The sequence below is a fragment of the Hoplias malabaricus genome, chromosome 17 (assembly GCF_029633855.1).
Source record: "Hoplias malabaricus isolate fHopMal1 chromosome 17, fHopMal1.hap1, whole genome shotgun sequence".
Taxonomy (NCBI): Eukaryota; Metazoa; Chordata; class Actinopteri; order Characiformes; family Erythrinidae; genus Hoplias; species Hoplias malabaricus.
Window position 1 is genome coordinate 16,149,932 of NC_089816.1, and position 21,672 is coordinate 16,171,603.

The 21,672-nt window shown below is 44.1% G+C and overlaps 1 protein-coding gene across 10 annotated transcripts in view; it reads left to right on the top strand.

The window, feature by feature from the left end:
- ppfibp2b (PPFIA binding protein 2b) overlaps positions 1 to 21,672 on the top strand; it is a 70,236-nt gene that overhangs the window by 15,069 nt on the left and 33,495 nt on the right. For 9 of the 10 annotated variants that reach the window (XM_066650010.1, XM_066650012.1, XM_066650014.1 and 6 more), the window contains exons 2-4: positions 2,328 to 2,435; positions 9,042 to 9,253; positions 20,414 to 20,500. In XM_066650010.1, coding sequence (XP_066506107.1) covers positions 2,372 to 2,435; positions 9,042 to 9,253; positions 20,414 to 20,500 — 363 coding nt within the window. In that variant the 5' untranslated portion in view covers positions 2,328 to 2,371. Of the gene's footprint in view, positions 1 to 2,327; positions 2,436 to 9,041; positions 9,254 to 13,869; positions 14,073 to 20,413; positions 20,501 to 21,672 lie in introns of those variants that run through there. The other variant, XM_066650020.1, reaches the window with a different exon arrangement.

Genomic DNA, 21,672 nt, shown 5'->3' on the forward strand with positions numbered 1-21,672 from the left:
TGTTGGTGAATATAGTGTTAGGATCATTTTCTGGCTCTGACTCGGTGTAGTGTGGCATACCTATTCAAGTAGGCAATGGACCCCTCTCTTCTATATAGATGGCAGTAGTGTTACACACTAAGAATAAACACAAGTGAAGCAATCGGTGAAGACAACTGACGTAAGCTTTGTTACAACCAGCCCTCTGGTTTTCCAGCATTATGCCCTTCGCTTCTTGTTTATTCACTGTTTGTGTTCTTGCTCTTGTTATTCCCTAAACCCTACAGGATAACAGGTTTACACTGACATTGTTAGGTATTATAACTAATCTAGATGTTTCTTAACATGTACAGAAGGATGTGTGTGAGTTATATGCGTATACGATGGCATTTTATATAAGTGTAATTTAGCGTCCTGGAACATGTCTACTGTGAATATCAAGGGAAACTTTAGTTCACATTGTTGATTTTAGGTTTAAATTTGGTTGGGGGAATATGCTCTAAACCAGGGGTTGTGAATAGGGGGACCACATTCCGGACCCGGACCCAGACACTGTCCTATCCGGACCTGGACCTGAACCTGTAAACTTTTAAGAGCTGTTAATTTTGAGCAGAGTGTTTGTTTTAAGGTTTAGGTTCAGGTTTAGCGTTCCAGGAAACTCACAGACCAATCAAATGTGTTTCTGCATATCACATGTGCATTATGATGAGCACTGTGTGTCAGGGATCACGGGGCGGACTGACATTTGCTAAAACACGGTGACATTTAATTTAACAAACGATATACCAAAACCAAGACAGACAACGGAGGAAACAACAATACTAGAAATTTAAACTAAACGACAGGACTTGGACTGGAGAGAAACAACAGGACATGAACAGGAACAAACAAAGGTGAAACAATACGACTGGGAAACTAAACAAAACGACATGACTCGACTAGACTTTAACTTGGACAGAGGAAAACAACAAGACTCGGTACATAGCAAAAGACACGACATGACTAGGGAACCAACAGTACAATACGAAGTGAAATGAACGACAAACAGGACGTGAAACAAGAGGGCTTAAATGCTGACACAAATGAGACACATCTGGACAGATAACGAGGAGGACGGGTTAACACATGACACGGACGAGGAGGCGGAACAAAGGCGGGACAAGGGCGGAGACAAGGACATAAACAAAACATAGCCATGTGCTAATAGCACATGACCGGGGAAAACAGACATGACGAGACGAGGGCGTGACACTGTGACTCGAGTGTGTGACACCGACAGGGCAGGGCTCCAGACACCATTGTCCTGGGGCAAGTAAATATAGCCCAAGAGACGTGATAAAAGCTCTTTTGGGAGACTTTAGGGACGACAGCGTTGTGTGAGTTAAAACCAGAAACTTTTCAAATAAGGGAACGATTATGGGTTGAAATTCTCATAACGCTGAACACAGATTATATTTACAGATAAAGTACCATCCTTCAGAGTAAAGAGCCAATCAGCTTGCTGTTAATGAATAACGTCACGCCCTCCAGCAATAAGAGCCAATCAGATTGCTGTTTATGGAAACGCAGTAAAGTGTTGACTTTACTGCGTTTCCATAAACAGCAATTTGATTGGCTCTTATTGCTGGAGGGCGTGACGTGACGTGCAACTACAAGAAAAGTCATTAGGGACTATTTAAATATGCATTTTTTTTTTCAAAATCATTGTTTTATCTGTACCTCTTACTTGAAAATATGAAAATATAACATTTTATTTAGAGTATTTGTTATATTTATAAATCTAGTTGTATATTGAAATGTAATTTGAAATTTCAGTTTGATTTGAGGGCGGCACGGTGGCGCAGCAGATAGTGTCACAGACACACAGCTCCAGAGACCTGTAGGTTGTAGGTTCAATTCCTGCTCCGGGTGACTGTCTGTGAGGAGTGTGGTGTGTTCTCCCCGTGTCTGTGTGGGTTTCCTCCGGGTGACTGTCTGTGAGGAGTGTGGTGTGTTCTCCCCGTGTCTGTGTGGGTTTCCTCCGGGTGCTCCGGTTTCCTCCCACAGTCCAAAAACACACACTGGTAGGTGGATTGGCGACTCAAAAGTGTCTGTACGTGTCAATGTGTGTGTGTGTGTGTGTGTGTGTGTGTGTGTGTTGCCCTGTGATTGCCCTGTGCCTTGCGCCCAGTGATTCCAGGTAGGTTCTGGACCCACCGCGACCCTGAACTGGATAAGCGCTTATAGATAATGACTGAATGAATTTGACTTGAAATTCTGTTGTTAACCACATAAAATGTTGCTATAACTACAAGCCTACTTCAGTATGCAGGATATGGCACTGCTCTAACTGATTCTTTGTTTCTCAGGGTGTTACCGGTCAAATGCAGTAATACAGCAGCAGTTCAGCAGCATGGCATCGAATGCAAGTCACATGTTGGAGGCGGCCTTGGAGCAAATGGACGACATTATCTCAGGTAAGTGTTTGCCAGTCTACAACTTAATCTACAGGAAGGCATAGATGAACCTGACTGGTTGATTTGTAATTGTGCTGGAAGTTACACTGACATAAAGAATTGCTCACATCGATAATAATATATTACAGATATATTATAGTTTTGCTTTGTGTGGTACTGTTAACGTGGTTCAACAGCGACATGTTTTACAAGCATCATAACAATGAATGATTGTATTGATTTTCCATGTATTTCTATACACCCTTGATTCATTAATACAGAAGTGATGGAATATATGCAGTTAAATGTGGGTATATTTTGTAGTTCACGTATTCAAGTGCTCCAGCCAATCAGATTTAAGAGCCCGAATTATCTGTTTGATAATGAAGCATTTAAATGCATGCTAACATCTGTAGCAGAAAGGGACTGATGCACCAAAGATAAGGCTTGCGAATTAGAGTCAATCAGTTAGAGCATAAGGAACCCCCGGTGGTTTATGGGAACTCCCGCATAGTCCCCGAGGCAGCGCGGCTTCTTTGAGGAAAAGATCAGATAAGACCGTGTTCCTGTGCACCGTTTTCTCTAGCTTATCTCAGCATAAGCATACGCTAATTATATTTCCTCACACTCACACATGCATATGTTGAAGGAATTACGTGCAGTGTCAAGAAATATGAGAGGGAAACATCATTATAATGCAGGATACAGCAGTGGTAGCAGACACAAGACTAGAGAATATCTGGAACATTCCCAGTTCCCAGAGTGCACTGCAGACTGTAGTGTACAAACCATGGACCAGAGAGGGCATAATGTACGTGGGTGGAAGGCAGTGCACTGTAACATTTGTGTGTGGAATCATTAACTTTCAAATTACAAATGATGTTCCCCATAATAGGTCTGTAGTGGCAGTAGTGATTAAGGGACCATGTATGTTCCCTTCAGCTGTGTTGTATGTAGTGCCCTTGATTTTCTAGTGTAGGGAATAGTGTATAAATGACTATTACCATCCTCTATATCACTGTTCCACTTAGTGCTGTTGATTTTCTGGAGTAGGAAGTAACCGTATAGCGCTCTTAATATAGAATAGTTGTGTTTCCCATAATAAGGTTCTAGCTAGTGCTCAAATAAACGGAGTAGTGATCTGGCACCATTTAAAATCTCTTTAATAGTGTCGTATGTAGTGTCCTTGAGTAGGGAGCAGTGATTAAGGGATCCTTGAATAGATTAAGGGAGTCATATATAGAGCTCCTCATTCTTAAACATAGGGAACACTGATGAGGGAGACATTTCACACAGAGATAGTTTATGTGGTTAGCTAAAGGAAGGAGGTTGTGTTGTCCACCCAGCAGCAGATTAGCTGACTGTTAGTGGCTCCAAACAGGGCAGGGCCGGACATGTGAAGGGGGGCTATATGTCCCCTCCAGCGAGCTCAGCAATTGCCAACACGATTGAACTAATAGAGAATGAATGGTAAATGCAGGTCAACAAATGATAGCGAAGGGAGGTGGCAGAACGTGTCCATTATTTTTCAGGAGTGGCAGGACAATGTCTGAACTGTGTGAGAATTATAAATATGTTATAAAGGTAGTCAGTGTTATAAAAATACATTTTGTGCAGCATGAGTATATGTATTGTTTATGTGTGTGTTTGTGTGTTTGAGTTGGTCTGAGAATCGAACTATACCTATAATCGAATTGCTTAATGCAAGGTCATGCCACAGCTGCTCTCCACACAAAAGACCACTTGTATTTAAAAGGGAACTTAACTGTTTTTATATTTCAGTCTTTCCAAACATATAAAGGCCACATTATACGCAGCTTTTTAGAATTACAGGCAGATACATTCTTTGTATTACATACTCAGTTTTCCTTTCTTTATTCAGAACAGTTTTTTTGCTGTGGTCAGTGTTTTTTCCTCTGGAGATCGAGTCTGTTCTTTTCTTTCAGGGTCATAGCTTTCAGTACTGTTCCAGTTTTTGATTGATTACAGAAAAGGAAATTGACAGAATCACAGGCAACACTGGAAGCTGACTTTGTGTTTCTTGCTTAGCAACTAAACATGTAGATAAACAAGCAGGAACACAGTCAACCGGGTCATTATGAGAAGCATTGGTGTGTAACATGGATGTAACAATTGAATGGGGTCTAATTGGAGTTTGGCAGCATGGTGGCGCAGCAGGTGGGTGATGCAGTCACACAACTCCAGGGACCTGGAGGTGGTGGGTTTGATTCCCGCTACGGGTGACTGTCTGTGAGGAGTGTAGTGTGTTCTCCCTGCGTCCGCGTGGGTTTCCTCCGGGTGACTGTCTGTGAGGAGTGTGGTGTGTTCTCCCTGTGTCTGAGTGGGTTTCCTCCGGGTGACTGTCTGTGAGGAGTGTGGTGTGTTCTCCCTGTGTCCACGTGGTGTTTCCTCCGGGTGACTGTCTGTGAGGAGTGTGGTGTGTTCTCCCTGTGTCTGTGTGGGTTTCCTCCGGGTGACTGTCTGTGAGGAGTGTGGTGTGTTCTCCCTGTGTCTGTGTGGGTTTCCTCTGGGTGACTGTCTGTGAGGAGTGTGGTGTGTTCTCCCTGTGTCTGTGTGGGTTTCCTCTGGGTGACTGTCTGTGAGGAGTGTGGTGTGTTCTCCCTGTGTCTGAGTGGGTTTCCTCCGGGTGACTGTCTGTGAGGAGTGTGGTGTGTACTCCCTGTGTCTGCGTGGGTTTCCTCCGGGTGACTGTCTGTGAGGAGTGTGGTGTGTTCTCCCTGTGTCTGTGTGGGTTTCCTCCGGGTGACTGTCTGTGAGGAGTGTGGTGTGTACTCCCTGTGTCTGCGTGGGTTTCCTCCGAGTGACTGTCTGTGAGGAGTGTGGTGTGTTCTCCCTGTGTCCGCCTGGGTTTCCTCCGGGTGCTCTGGTTTCCTCCCACAGTCCAAAAACACACGTTGGTAGGTGGATTGGCGACTCAAAAGTGTCCATAGGTGTGAATGTGTGAGTGTGTGTGTTGCCCTGTGAAGAACTGGTGCCCCCTCCAGGGTGTATTCCCTCCTTGCGCCCAATGATTCCAGGTAGGCTTTGGACCCACCGCGACCCTGAACTGGATAAGCGCTTACAGATAATGAATGAATGAATAAATAATTGGAGTTTGTGGGGGGTGGGGTGTTCAGAATATATATTTGTGAGTTTAAACAAAAGACTGCATATGCGTTTGGAAAGGCTATCTTATGGAAAAGGTAAACTCTACATTTAATGCCAGCTCTAGTTTCTGTGGAATCTGCAGGCTGCTGAAGACACGTAATATATTTCAAATTCTGACCTGTGACATTTACACAGAAAGTGGAGGGAAATATGGGTCACTGCTTATTGTTATACAGTTTACTGCATGTAGGTTAACTGTATATGCCTAATAATATGCACTATATGGCCAAAAGTGGGTGGACATCTAGTCATCCAGTGTGTATCAGTAGGGAGTTTGTCTTCCTAACAACTTGTAACATCTGTGTCAGGGTTTGGCAGCATTGAGCCACAAGAGTATCATTTACTGATGTTGGTTGAATAGTTCTTGGTATTGGAAGGCACTCCCTTAATCCAGTGAACAGGTTTTACCCCTCTAAATCACTTTTGGTGTGTATACCTGCTCCAGAACGTACCATTCCATTGGCAGCACATTTTAATGAAGATTATACAAGCTGTATACGCACAACTGAGCACCTTTTTCCACAGTGGGTGCACCATAAATTGCTAATTTTTGCTAATAAACTTTTGGACACATATGGCTCATTTCTCACATTTGTTTCAAAATATTACAAAGCAGTCGTGTTATAGCTTTCCAGGTTTTAATGGGAGTCTTGTTCTTTGCAATGGAAATGTCTGTCAGAGTGTGAGGAGAATATTTACACTGCAGGCTTGTCTTGTTCAAAACAAAGATCTTCAGACTGTTCAGAGAAAACTCGCAATGCGTTTCAAAGGGCACCACCTGCTGGCGATGAATGGAATTTCCCAAACAAAACAAAAGGAAATGCCACATACTCCGTATGTCCAAAGGTCTGTGGACACCTGCTCTTCCATTTCTATTCATTTAAAGGGTAATAATCAGTACTTTGGCCTCCTTTTGCTGCAGTAACTGCAAATGTTTCAACATTTTGGTGAGGATTTGATGTGATTCAGCCATGAGAGCATTAGTTAGCTCAAGTACAGATGATGGATGATTAGGTCTGGGCAACAGACACCAATCCAAATCATACTTAAACCTTGCATGGAGCTCTGTCACTCCAGAAAATGCAGTTTCCCTAAACTGCAGCCCTATGCTGTGGGGATTTGTGTTGCTCTAACCACTATTTGGCTTCGGCATGGTGACCTTAGGCCATTATAAAAGCTGTAGACTGACTATTATAGACTGACAGCTTTGTAGACACCAGTACTGTATCATAAATGGAACAGTTTTGCTATAATACATGAAAGACTATTCCTTTCTATGAAATTCTGTTTGCCCTTAGGCTGTGTGTTACTGTATTTACAGCTATGGGCCCTGTCCCAGAAAGCAACGAGGTCAGGCCAAACTCTTAACACACAAAGCTTAATGTGCAGTTGATGTGGTGGTTAGCTGCTGAATGGTTAAATGTCTCCAGGGCAGTTGGATTGTGTCTGATATTTATGCGGTGGCCTCATGTTGACCTCTTTATTTTGACTGCATGTCACTGTGTAGTGTCTCGCTGTTGATTGCTGATGCTCCCAGCTTTGTCAATAACCTTCTGGTAACAGGAGACATCAAAGAACAAACATAAAAACTCCTGCAGTTGTGTTTCAATGCTTGATTAGACTTTTTAACTTTGTCTATATTAATCTGATTGCAGTCACAGGGCTCTTGAGTACTACACCTGCCTACAGTGGGGAAGATATCTGTTGTTACTGTCATCAAGAGAGCACAACTGATGCTAATCTCTCTCTACGTATGCTAATACAGACACACAAGCACTTGAATTAAACTTATTATGGTCTTGTTTACGTTCTCGCATTCATACGGTCTCCTAATGTTCATTTACCATAATAGAATGAGTATACGCGACTGATAGCATGCAGCTAGCTATGCTAACTGGGAATAGAAATGAAGGTTTATTGAGCTCTATTAGCCATAGCTTATCATCGCTATTGAGCAAAAGTTAATCAAGAGACATATCAATATCATTTTATCGCCCAGCATTAATATGTAGTGTTTTACGATTTTAATCTAGCGTTCCAAATTTTGATTTAGCAGGATGCGCCCAACAACACATTATGACCCCTACATATAATAACATAATCGCTGTTATTTCTTTGTACATGTTTGTAGGCTCTTTAGTACTAATTATTTGTTAATCTCTGCTAGTCTGCACATTACTCCCCAGTATAGAAACCTTTAGCACATGCACATCAGCTCACTGATACATGACTACTCCTGACAATCCCACTAACTACTGAGAAATTACTACGTAAATCTTAGCTGGTTAAACACCTAAAGTCTCTATGAGAAGGTTGTAAAGAGTTACTAATGAACTACCAGAATAAAAAAAAAACACATGACCACTGACTGTCCTGTTGCGCTCTGATGATTCTGGCCTCAGTAAATGGAATCCTCACGTCACTGTAGGCTTTCTGTGCTGTTATAGAAGCTTAATGGTCTCCAGATGTCTTGGTGCTGCTCTAGTTGTGGAATTATTAGTCTATGTTCTATAGTCTCCAGATGGAGGCAGTTGGAGCTGTGAGATGTGTTCAGTGATGGAGATGAAACGTGGCCTCATGTGGTGGAGGACTGATGAGTAATATGACATGATGATGGCTGACAGGTAGATCTCTCTCTCGCTCTTTCTTTCTCTCACCCTCTCTCACCCTATATCTCTTTTCTCTAGCTCTTATTTAGAGCTAGTTGGAATTCCTCATTTTAAAGCATGTACCAATATTGAAATTCTGAATTTTTACCCTCCCTGTGTCCATGTGGGTTTCCTCCGGGTGCTCCGATGTCCTCCCACGGTCCAAAAACACACATTGGTAGGTGGATTCTCTACTGAAAATGTGTGAGTGAATGTGTAAGTGTTTGTCATTCAGCGAAGGACTGGCGCCTCCTCCAGGGTGTGTTCCCACATTGGACACGCCCCATGATTCTGGGTAGGTTCCGGACTCACCGTGACCCTGCACTGGATAAGCAGTTACAGAATTATTACCAGTATCTTACACTTTTATTATATATCGAATAAATGAATTAATGAAAAGAATGACCAAACGTATGAATGAAAGTTACACTTATATAGGCTGACAGCAGAGATCCACACCAGTACACTCACCACACATCAGTTATTAAATAGAGAGGAGTCTAGAGGGAGTGACAGAGCAAGGTTATTTGAAGATGGGGATCACTGGGGGACAGAAGTGACACATTGATTCATACCAATGAACCTCTGAAAGTTAGCACCTCAGTTTTACGACTCGGCTGAGATACAGCACAGTACAGTGTCCCCCATAGTACAATATAAGGCAATATAATTTAACACAATTTAATCATTTAAATTACTAATATGTTTTAATTTGATTAGACTCTTATTTTAACTTTATTACATATAAATTTAAAAAATATATATGTGCTGTCTCTCACTCTCTCTCTCTCTCTCTCTCTCTCCCCCCCAGGCTCCAAAGCCGTGGTGGAGTTCAGTAATGGCCTGTATGACCTGGGTTCCCCAGTCAGTTCATGTTCGGGTTCCCTGCAGGTTCTGCAGCTAGCCGAGGAACTGCGTGTGGCTCTGGAGCTTCAGGCTGGGGACGAAGGCAGAGAGACGCTGCGCTCCCAGCTGCCCTGCTCCACCGCACAGACCTTGCTGGAGTGGCTGGAGAGGGGAACGGTCAGTATTAACTCCCGCAGAAGGCCAGTTTGTACTGACACCTTGTGTGCTTGCAGGAACTTTATATGCTGTAACAGGACAATGTTTAGATAAAACCCCTGCCTTAAGAATACGTCCAAGTACTAACAGTTCATACTCTTTATTAATCACTGGTTATTAAAATAGCCTTGCATTGCCTAATGTTTCCTTTCAGGTTTGCACTGTGAAGGATGAGAGAGTCTCTTGGCCCATAGTCAAGACCATGTAGGCTTTATATGTTTTAGATGAGCCATCTGTGTCCCAGTAGATGTTGGTGATTTGTGTTTGATCTGAGAGTTAATGGACTGGAGAATGTTTCTATTCCCGCTGTGCTCTGAGGTGTTATTTATATTAGCTGAAAATCGGCTGAAATAAGTAACAGCTGGAGTATATCTGAGCATCATAAACAAGATGTTAAAATCTCCACCAGGACAACTTCATAGCAGGGCCCAAATCACTAATGTCACTAATGCAAATTTAAATGAGCTGAATATGCATAAGCCTTCCTTGCAGAACCTACTAGTGAGATGGAAGCCCACTCACTGTTTTACGAGATGGACTAGGATGCTGTTGGCTCCCTGTGTGCCAAGTGTTGTGACCTGTATTGAGCTGGTAGTGAGCAATGAAAGATGAAACAGAGAACAGAAGCTGAGAGGTGTGCAGAGATAAATGAGTCATAATCCTCCAGAAGAGGTGGGAATTACTTTCTGAAAGATGGTGGGGTTTATATTCAAGGTTACCTGTTTTGTCCGGTTCCAGGGCTTTGAGAGATCTAAGAAGGTCAGCAGTACTGACCAAGCTCTCTTGACCATACTGGACATAGGATTATCATGTTCTGATGAAGGGACACTTTAAGGGGATTACATAAGCCGGACTGCATCAATATGTTTTATAACAGTGTGAAGATTTGGGAGTCATTAGCCCTCTGTAGTATATAGTCTCGAGTGCAGACGCCTGACTCCTGGATCATGAGGTTTTCTGCTCTGCCTCGCAGGCTGTTTTTGGCTTTGTGTGTGTGTGTGTGTGTGTGTGTGTGTGTGTGTGTGTGTGTGTGTGTGTGTGTGTGTGTGTGTGTGTGTGTTTGTGTGTGTAGCCAGGCCTGGCTGTGTTTAAAAGACTTTGGGTTCTCCTCAGAGACATTGATAGGGGCTGTGCTGAACTTCCTGCCTCCCTCTTTCTCTTTTTCTCCCCTCTCTCTCTCTCTCTCTATGTCTCTCTCTCTCTCTCTCTCTCTCTCCAAACACACTCCCTCCATTCTCCCCTTCTCTCTTTCCACTCTGTACTGCTCTGGTCACTTGTGGCTAAGCCTGGACCTCGATGTCACTAGGGTAAGTCCAGAACTGACTGACAGAAGCTGACAGTTGTTTGTTTATCCGTAGTAAACATAATCCGGAGCTCTGTTGTTGTTTGTTGTTGACATGTATTTGTAAGTACACACTGACTAGGCACAGTGAAATTTCGGATTGTTTTTATAAAGTCACTGGATTTTCTGTGCGTTTTGAGCCATGATATTTCCATAATATGCTGTGTGTGCTGGGCTGGCCTCAGCTGGTCATGTTTGCGTTTGTTGTTGATGACTGAAAGGGGGGTGGGGGGGCTGTGGAGGGCAGGGGGCCAAAATAAACAACCTCCTTGGTGGGGCAAGTTGGACAATCAAAAACGTCTCATTTCTGAAGGAAGTGAGTGAGAAGTGTAATTGCAGCGTGTATATACACACATAAACACAGAACATAAACACACATGCAACACACTATGGCCATTCATTTTGTTTCTAGACATTTCTAAACCAGACAATATATATGAGGAGTTTGGTGTGTTCTCCCTGTGTCCATGTGGGTTTCCTCCAGGTGACTGTCTGTGAGGAGTGTGGTGTGTTCTCCCAGTGTCTGCTTGGGTTTCCTCCGGGTGACTGTCTGTGAGGAGTGTGGTGTGTTTTCCCTGTGTCTGCGTGGGTTTCCTCCGGGTGACTGTCTGTGAGGAGTGTGGTGTGTTCTCCCTGTGTCTGCATGGGTTTCCTCCGGGTGACTGTCTGTGAGGAGTGTGGTGTGTTCTCCCTTTGTCTGTGTGGGTTTCCCCTGGGCGACTGTCTGTGAGGAGTGTGGTGTGTTCTCCCTGTGTCTGCGTGGGTTTCCTCCGGGTGACTGTCTGTAAGGAGTGTGGTGTGTTCTCCCTCTGTCTGCGTGGGGTTCCTCCGGGTGACTGTCTGTGAGGAGTGTGGTGTGTTCTCCCTCTGTCTGCGTGGGTTTCCTCCGGGTGACTGTCTGTGAGGAGTGTGGTGTGTTCTCCCTTTGTCGGTGTGGGTTTCCTCCAGGTGACTGTCTGTGAGCAGTGTGGTGTGTTCTCCCTTTGTCTGCGTGGGTTTCCTCCAGGTGACTGTCTGTGAGGAGTGTGGTGTGTTCTCCCTTTGTCTGTGTGGGTTTCCTCCAGGTGACTGTCTGTGAGCAGTGTGGTGTGTTCTCCCTTTGTCTGCGTGGGTTTCCTCCGGGTGACTGTCTGTGAGCAGTGTGGTGTGTTCTCCCTGTGTCTGCGTGGGTTTCCTCCGGGTGACTGTCTGTAAAGAGTGTGGTGTGTTCTCCCTGTGTCTGCGTGGGTTTCCTCCGGGTGACTGTCTGTGAGGGGTGTGGTGTGTTCTCCCTGTGTCTGTGTGGGTTTCCTCCAGGTGACTGTCTGTGAGTTTTCTGCAACCATTTTCTGTTCTCACAATCGGAATAATCTCAAACACATTCTGAGATGTTGACATCTGGGCTCTGGAACTAACAGCTTCTTGACGTTCACTCATCCTTACCCATGGCGTCGCGTTGCCTCCTCTCACCAGCAGATTAGAAATAAACACATGTGCATTTATTTTCTTTCTTCAACATGGAAGTTCTCTTTACTCGACAGTGACAGATGTGACAAAGATAAAACTGATGTTTTTATCCAACACTGACTACATGGGAGTGTGCTTGTGTGTATTAAAGGGATGCTGGAGGACTCTGTGGGCAGAAGATAAGGCCGGACAGAGCTGTAGATTTAATTGCTGTCTCTAAGGCTGCGGATGCCGGAGTATGTATTGTTAATTTTTAAAGAATTCTTTTTACTCAGCTGTTTTTAGTATGTGTGTGTGTGTGTGTGTGTTTATGTTTATATTAGTGTGTGTGGTGTTTACTCAGTAGAAGCAGCTGTGGGGATCTGAAGGCTTGTCAGGTGCTGCTGGACTCTGTAAAGCTGGTAATAAGCCGTGGTCGGCTCTAATGCTCTGTCCACTCAGCCTCATCTCTAAAGCCTCAAACACAATTTAATAACTCATAACATCCATAACACCCCACTTTACGACATGCCAGCAGTTCTGCAGTTCTACAGTTCTGTCGGACACCAGCCCAGAGGGAGATGGAGGGATCAAAACGATGGCAGAGAGAGAGAGAGACAGAGGCCAGGCAACAAAGACTTTGCAGTTTTACTTCAGATTTTGCAAAATAATGTGTCTGCAGCCTTCTCTCTCTCTCTCTCTCTCTCTCTCTCTCTCTCTCTCTCTCTCTCTCTCTCTCACACACACACACACACACACACACACACACACAAACGCACATGCACACATACACTCACAACATGCTAAACACATTCACCCACCTTTAGTGGTCAGCAGTGGTCATGGCATGTTTCCATGGCATGTGTGTTGATGAGGTGTGTGTGTGTGTGTGTGTGTGTGTGTGTGTGTGTGTGTGTGTGTGTGTGTAAAGGAGGAGAATAAGTAGAGTAACCTATAGTTACTAAGACCAAGAGCTGGAAAAAGTTGGAGCCATTTTTCCAGATGTCCAAATACAATAGGAGACAAGAAAAGCAGCTTCAGCTCCCACTAGTGCAGCAATCAGCAAAGGATGCTTCACTGTACACTGCCCACACTCAGAGTTCAGCTGTGCTTTCAATTCTGTTTGGTCTTTATAGGGATTTTGTGTTTTAAATATACAGAATATACAGAGTATGAGGTTTCATGGACATATGCAGGTGCTGGCTCCAGCTCTGTGTACTGACTGTGATTGGCTGACAGAGTGCTAAAGCAGTAAATGTTTTGAGATTGTTTTGAAGTTGAGGGGGAAAGAATCTTCCTGAGGAAACAAAAGCTCCAGCCTAATTAGTTCCAGTCTGAAGTTAAAGCAGCATAGCTGGAGAACGGAGGGAGTATGACATTAAACCCTAGAGAGAGAGAGAGAGAGAGAGAGAGAGAGAGAGAGAGAGAATGTTGCCTCCCACTCTTTCCTCTCCTACCGTCTTGAGCTGGACCATTGCCACTAGTCTGTTTCAGTTCAAAACTGCATTGTGACTTTAACTTCATTAGCACATTAGCAGATTGAGGGAAACCCAAAAATGGGGGGAGAGAGAGAGAGAGAGAGAGAGAGAGAGAGAGAGAGAGAGGATGAATGAGGAGAGATAGAGAAATAAAACAGAGTACAGTGGAGAGTGCAAAACTGAGAAGGGAGGGGATAGGGATAGAAAGAGAGAGAGAAACTGAGAAACTGAAAGCACGAGTTAGCGTTGTGTTTGGTGCGTGTAACACACAGACACTCAGGCGGGTGGGTCGGGGGCGGACCACCGCTTCAGCCAGGACGTTTGTACAGTTGCCGTCTGGAATGGATAGAACCAGCCACAGGAGGAGGAGGGAGTGCCATAAAGCTCCGTAAAACAGACATCGTTCTGCACTCTGCAAACCGGCACCAAGAGCAGTTCTCTCTCTCTCTCTCTCTCATTCTCACATGAGCAGACATGGGCCTTCATCATGGAGCAGGATATTGACTTTTACAAACACTTCTCCTGGCTGAAGAAGGTAAGCACTAAAGCATGTACGAGCCTAATTTGCAAAGGAGGATAGTAACCAATAACATTTGCATGTATTTAAGTACAGATTTGATGGATGTGCGCTTTGCCAAATAAGTTTATTTTAATATAAAACGAAAGATTAGAGTGGTACAAAGTTCTGTTCCTATGCTGAGAGCCTCTGGATGTTCTCATAGTGGAGGTTACTCAGCGAGAGCTTGTACTGTTCTACATGTACTTACTCCTATTACTGCAGTCTTTATTTTACACAAGTGACACCCCTCTGACCCAGCACTGAAGCCACTGACATTTCTCTGGAAGCTTGGACACTTTCCTGGGAATGAAGTGGATTATCTGTAACTTTGAATTACACTGGAATTGTTCTCTAATAAAGCAGCTCTGACTCAGTATATGGTCTTAGTTTGGGGTCTTTTTTTTTCGTACTAGACCCTCGTTTACTGAAGCCTCTCTGCAGACAGCTCTCGTGAAAGAGAGACATCTGAAACCTAATTATAGTTCAGCGCTGTTTAGGTGCTGCTCTGTTCTGTTGGGACCTGCATGTCTGGGGTCTTGTGATTTAGTCTGAGCACAAAAGAACATTTCTTCATGTTGTTTTCGCCCTCAGTGTAACCATGTGCTCGTGGAGCTGCATGTGGGAACACCTGGGGCAGACTGGGAGCTGGATCTTGTAGTTTTAGTCCCTGGAGTGTTAGCATTAATACACACAGCTCCAGGGACCTGAAGGTTGTAGGTTCGTGTCCTGCTGTGGGTGACTGTCTGTGAGGAGTGTGGTGTGATCTCCCTGTGTCTGTGTGGGTTTCCTCCGGGTGACTGTCTGTGAGGGGTTTGGTGTGTTCTCCCTGTGTCTGCGTGGGTTTCCTCCGGGTGACTGTCTGTGAGGGGTTTGGTGTGTTCTCCCTGTGTCTGCGTGGGTTTCCTCCGGTTGACTATCTGTGAGGGGTTTGGTGTGTTTTCCCTGTGTCTGTGTGGGTTTCCTCTGGGTGACTGTCTGTGAAGAGTGTGTTGTGTTTTCCCTGTGTCTGTGTGGGTTTCCTCTGGGTGACTGTCTGTGAGGAGTTTGTTGTGTTCTCCCTGTGTCTGCGTGGGTTTCCTCCATGTGACTGTCTGTGAGGAGTTTGGTGTGTTCTCCCTGTGTCTGCGTGGGTTTCCTCCGTGTGACTGTCTGTGAGGAGTGTGTTGTGTTTTCCCTGTGTCTGTGTGGGTTTCCTCCGTGTGATTGTCTGTGAGGAGTTTGGTGTGTTCTCCCTGTGTCTGTGTGCGTTTCCTCCAGGTGACTGTCTGTGAGGAGTGTGGTGTGTTCTCCCTGTGTCCACATGGGTTTCCTCCGGGTGACTGTCTGTGAGGAGTGTGGTGTGTTCTACCTGTGTCTGCGTGGGTTTCCTCTGGGTGACTGTGAGGAGGGTGGTGTGTTCTCCCTGTGTCCGCATGGGTTTCCTCCGGGTGACTCTCTGTGAAGAGTGTGGTGTGTTCTCCTTGTGTCTGCATGGGTTTCCTCCCACGGTCTAAAAACACACGTTGGTAGGTGGATTGGCGACTCAAAATAGGTGTGAATGTGTGAGTGTGTGTCGCCCTGTGAAGGACTGGCGACCCATCCAGGGTGTGTTCCCGCCTTGCACCCAATTTTTCCAGGTAGGCTCCGGACCCACCACGACCCTGAATTGGATAAGCGCTTACAGACAATGAATGAATGAATATCCAGCTAACTTACACTGCTCATAGACAGTCTGCCTTACCGTGCACTCTGTATTCTTCACACCTACACTGTCCTTATCACCGTGTCTGGTTAGGAGACCTTGTCCTGGAGAGGGGTTGGTCAGCCTGTCACATGATCTTCATGTGCAGAGTCCATGATGTAGATGTAAGGCTGGACGATACGGACAAAATTTATATCATAATATATTTCTTAAGTTTGGGCGTTGATGCAATATTATACGGATATCGATATGAACAGTATAAAATACACTGAAAAACTACTAAGAAAGAACAAGAAACATGACATCACCATCAAACATAAACCTATCGACTTTGTCAATATTAATATTTTTTTAACTAATATTAATTTTAATGTTAATATTTTTAAATTGAGTGCTGAACTGATGACCATCAGTCAGTGAAAAATGCTGTAAATAATAATTATTGAAATATTGAAAATGTGTTCAAAAATCATATCATTGTTATTGAAGCATTTTATATTGTGTTATATATTGATTTTGAATTATTGTCCAGCTCTGTGTAGATGTATGACGCAGTGTGATGATGATGATGATTGTGGGTCGTGTTTGGAGCTGAGCGGCCACTCACTGGTTTGATAGACGAGGTCCTGACGGTTGTTCTGATATGTGGATCATGCTTGTAAGTTTCCTGGTGTATGAAGCTGTGTGACGATGATGATGATGATGATGATGATGGTGGTTTGATTTTTCTGTGTGGATTTTCAGCGTGGCTGGATAGATGAGGTCATAAAGATTGTTGTCGTATCTACATCATGTCTGTACATTAATTGTGTTGTGTTAGGATGTCATGGGTTAATATATAGGCAGTAAAATGAAAGACAAAGCTGGAATGATATGCACGTAACAGGGTAATTTCAGTGCATCATTTTTTTCATAATGCACCTGTGAGAAGCTTTTCATTGTGCTGTGATGTGTTTATAACTAGAAGGTTAAGGTTGAGGTTCAGAATGTTGCAATCAATAATAGAGTGAACTCAGAAGGAGAGAATGTGCTCTGTGGGGAATGCTTTACTGTCAACAGCAGGTTTAGAGGCGGAACCTGCTCAGAGTTTGATGCGTACTTCTACGTGGCTGTAAGGTTTGGGGAGGTTTGAAGTTACCTAGGGAATGGGATGTAACAGCATGGTACCAGTGACACCCCAAATGGTCATTACAACACAGAGAATTCGGCCATGTTAAAAAACACAGTCATTATGTTTGAGAATGAGCAGTGGGCCTGGTGTCATTACAGGGAGGGGTCAGTACTATGAGTCCAGCTCTGTCATACATTCTTGGACGTTGGAATAATAATGTTCTCTGACGTTCTGCTCGGCTATAACTCTATAACAGAACCAGGGGAATTCCAGTTTTATCCCACTTTTAAAAGTATCTCTCTCATGGGCAAAGTTTTTTTCATTAGGGTGACACCACTAAAAGAGTAAGGAAATTATTCCGTCATGTTCTACCAGTGTTGCCGGTGCGTGTCCTACACAGTTTGTCCTGCCTCTAAATATGAGTCTGTTTAGTGTCAAGTTTTGTTCTTTTCAATTTAAGTTTAGTTGAATATTGCCCAGATTGCCCTTCTTTAGGCTTTAGACCCAGCTGTGCTGTCTCTGGACTTTGTTCATCATACAGTACCTAAGGCATTTTTTAAAAGGTCCCCCTACTCATTTATTCAGGTGAGTCCGGAGCCTACCCAGAATCACTGGGTGCAAGGCAAGTACACACCCTGGAGGGGGCACCAGTCCTTCACAGCCCCCTTTCTCATTATTCCCTATATTACTCACTATATAGTGCACCATAATATGGTATTCTGGAAGTGGTTACTAATGGTATTGCTACAAAAGGTTATCAGAAATGTTATGTGTCAGTTTCCTGATTAATTTATTCACTGCTATGCACCAGTTGTCTAGACAGCTAGCTTTTCATTTGCCAAATAAACAAGTAACTTCAGCTGGAGGTGCCCCCTTGCACAACCACCCTCTCCCCCCTCCACAGTAAATTAATAAATCAGTTTGCTGCCGCTCTGTTGAGGTGGCTTTGCTGAGAGATCCAAAGGAAGTGCTTCTTCCCCGCAGTAATGTTTTTAAGTACTGTATTATTTTTTTTTTTTTTTGCTTTAGCAACAGTGGACCAATAGAAATGCTGCAAGACCCTTTTTTAATGGAACCAAAATCCATGGAGATAGGAGGTTTTTGTTGAACAGAAACGACACGCAGGACCTTTAGGGACAAATCAGAAACATGCAGAGGCTGGGCTTATTATCCATACACTCATCTCAGATATGCAAATGAGTAGATGCTCAGACAACTAAGACTAATGGGGCAAGGAACAGACAGAATTGATATGCTTCACCAGTACAAGTCCTTGGGAAGAAATGACTGCACATACACACTACAGCATTGGGCACAAACCCAGTCTTGGATGCAGTCATGGATGTTGAGGGAGAAGTAAGCTTTGTTTCTTCACTTTTCCCCTCCTGCATTTATCCTGCTAGTCCTGGGCATGAAACAAGTGACTTTATTGCCCCAGGCCTGCTTCTCTAACCTTTATTTGTCCATGCTACATGTCCCCAGTGATCAAATCTTGCCATTAAATTGTCAGAGTCTGGTGTAATGCCTTAATAAAAGCTAGAAAAAATATTGATAATCTCAGAAGAAATATTCACTGGGTGTCCACAAACTTTTGGCCGTTCCGCCTCCTCCCCCTCCTCCTTTTCCTCTCTGTGTGAGGCTTTGTCCAGGAGCACTGACAGCAGCAGCGGCTTTTAAAGAGATTATCTACAAGTCGAGTTCTAGCTCCACTAGCTTAGCGCTGACAAGTGTGTTGTAGAAACGTATGCGGCCTGCAGTGAGATCCTCAGTGACATTTCTCCCCGAGCTCCGTGGGGACAGCGGCAGTGTTGCTTGCAGTCGCTCTGCAGCTGGGAACCGAGCCCTTTTCCTGGCTTAGCTACAGGATTTCACTGCACACATGTCACAGGGGACAGGCCCGGTTCCTCATAGCTCAGGGTTAGAGCTGGTCAACCCCCACATTCTTCCCTCTGTGACTTTATGGAAGAGCAGAGTGCCGTACTCTGTGTTCTTTAAATCTGTTTCTGTCAACACTTCTACACTCACTCCTGTTATAAGTTGTATTTGAGTTCTGATCCTGCTTTGCTGCTTCCAGCCTCATACTTGGATGTTACCAACTCTCTTGTTTCAAAGTACAGGAGGTCCTCGGTTACGTCAGTCCCAAGTTACAATGTTTCATGGTTACGACACATCTCCCATTTACTGTATAAAGCCTTGTTTCGACTTAAGTGGTTTTGCATCGTAAACGTGGTAACGCGAACTTCGTGTTTGGTGTGCGCGGCGGAAGAATACACGGTTACGCGGCTCGGGACCGAGGAGGACGGCTTCACCACAGTCGCATTGTACGCCATTTTAGCTTGCTGCTACCCCAGTAAACAATTAGCCGTTGATTCAATGTTGAAATAACGTAATAACTGCCGTCTAATCAACGTTCTCTTAAGGTTGAAAATGAAAGTTGAAAAGATGTCCAAACACAGACATTGAAAAGACGACTATTAGACGTATTTTGGACGTCCATTGACGTTATTAATTGGTCCAGAGATAAATTACTTGTATAAAATGCATTTTGGACGTCCACTGATGTTATCGACTGGTCACCACTTAACTAACTTATTAAAATGGATTTTGGACGTCCATTGACATTTAAAATATGTCCTTGACAGATAGACTACTTTTAGACCTATTTTGAATGTCCAGGGAAGTTCCTTGTTTACTGGGTACATACTTACATACTTTACATTGGTTAGTATTTTATGCTCCATATTTAACCCTTTCCAGCCTGGGGGCTTATTTCTGCAGTGTTTCACACAACACCGTTGCACTCCCCAGTTAAAGGAAGGAAACCAAACTGAATGTTCCAAGCTAATGTGATTAATAAGCAATTATTTGTCATTGTACAACGTTCAGTGAAATGTCTGTTCTGCATTTCTGTGGCAGTGAACACACACACACACACACACACACTAGTGCACTAGGGGTTGTGAACACACACCCAGAGCAGCGTCCAGCCATCCCCGGCACCCAGGGAGCATCTGGATGTTCAGCCATGGATGTTCCTGCCGGTCCTGGGGATCCAACCAGCAACCTTCTGGTAAAAAGCCCGGTCCGCTAAATAACAGGCCAAGGCTGCCCCCAGCTGACCGACTTACAGAAAATCCTCGTCCACAGAATACCTCCAAATCAATGGTGAAAACAAAATATCTCATTACTGCCTGTAGTCCGTCTGTTGCTCTGCATACTTCATCAGCCCCCTTTTAACCCTGCCCTGCAATAGTCAGGACCCTCACAGGGCCACTCACAGAACCGGTATTGTTTTGGGGATGGGTCATTCTCAGCATTGCATTGTTCTTCTGCCCCGTTTTCCAATACATGGAGGCTCTTTACCCCTCTAGCCCATGCTTGGCTTTGAGCTTGATGACTCTAGGCAGTGTTTGGCTTGACTTGTCTTTCTTACTCTGTTGTCATCATGTGTGTGTTTGGCTCCTCCCCCCCGACCACCCCTCTGTTAACACTTCCGTTCTCTTTCTGTGTGTGTGTGTCCCTCAGGTGAACCTCCAGTCCCAGTCGAACAATGAGACATATCAGGAGCGCTTGGAGAGATTAGAGGGGGATAAAGAGTCTCTGGTTCTGCAGGTAAGCTCCGCCCCCTCTGCCCCAGGCCCTACACACCTTAAACAATGAATTCACAGTCAGCATCCGCACACTGCAATGTCAGGTATCACACCAGATCGATAGATAGAGGTAAAAACATCGATTTAGATAAACAGATGTAATGCTTACAATAATTAATTCATTTTCTGTATCCGTTTTATCCTGATCTGGCTTATGGTGGGTTTTGGTTGCACCCGGAATTACTGGGCACAAGGCAGGACAGAGCAGCAGGCCATCACAGGGCATAGTTATCACAGGGCATGTGATATTTCCACATACTGTAAAGAGCAGCTGTTTTCAAAAGGAGAAACAGGGTGATGTGCTGGATTAAAAAAGTATAAACAAGAGTTATAGCAAGTGACTTGACCTGTAACCTACAGGGCAGTGTTAGACTACTCAATGGAGGTGTGTGTGGAGAGTTTAGATGGACAGTGATATTACACATGTGGGAGGGAGTGGTAGTCTTCATGACTTCAGTGGTAAAGTTCCTATCATCAGCTCCTCTCAACCAAGGCCTTCCATTCGCTTTCCCTATTTACTGTAAACTACTGCAGATAACTCTGCTTTGTTTATAGTATTAGATTGGAATGGGACCTCTCTGTAACCTTTCTAAATAGTCTGCGGTCAGCACGTCTGGAAAGACTTTTTTTGTAGTCATCAAGTAGCTCTTTGAGACATGTTTTGATGCAGGGTTTGTGTTGGTAAATGTTACAGAGCCAAGGAAAAACACTTACTTTACATTTAACCTTACAACAAGAACTGTAGATGCCCAGACTTGTTCAAGGAGATTAATCAGGTGTTACTACAATGTAATAGTAGATGTAGTTATGACATAATTGTGTAATTAAATATGAATAACAGTGGAAAGATTTAAAAATATTAAATTTAACACACCATCACAGTTTGGCCACTTCTGACACCATTAGGTTTTGTGAGATAAATATAAGATAAATATTTTAAGAGTTCTGCTCTTCATTCTTTAAAGTACTCAACTCTGACTGAGCAGGTTTCTGCGTGGAGTCACCCTCTTGCAACATGCCTCAAGCCTCTCCAACAGCTCGCACTGATTGGTGGAGGGCTTCCGGCTATGAGCCGCTGATAAATCAGGCTAGTTTTAAAAAACTCCCCCCTCGGTTGTCACTTCCTCTTTTACC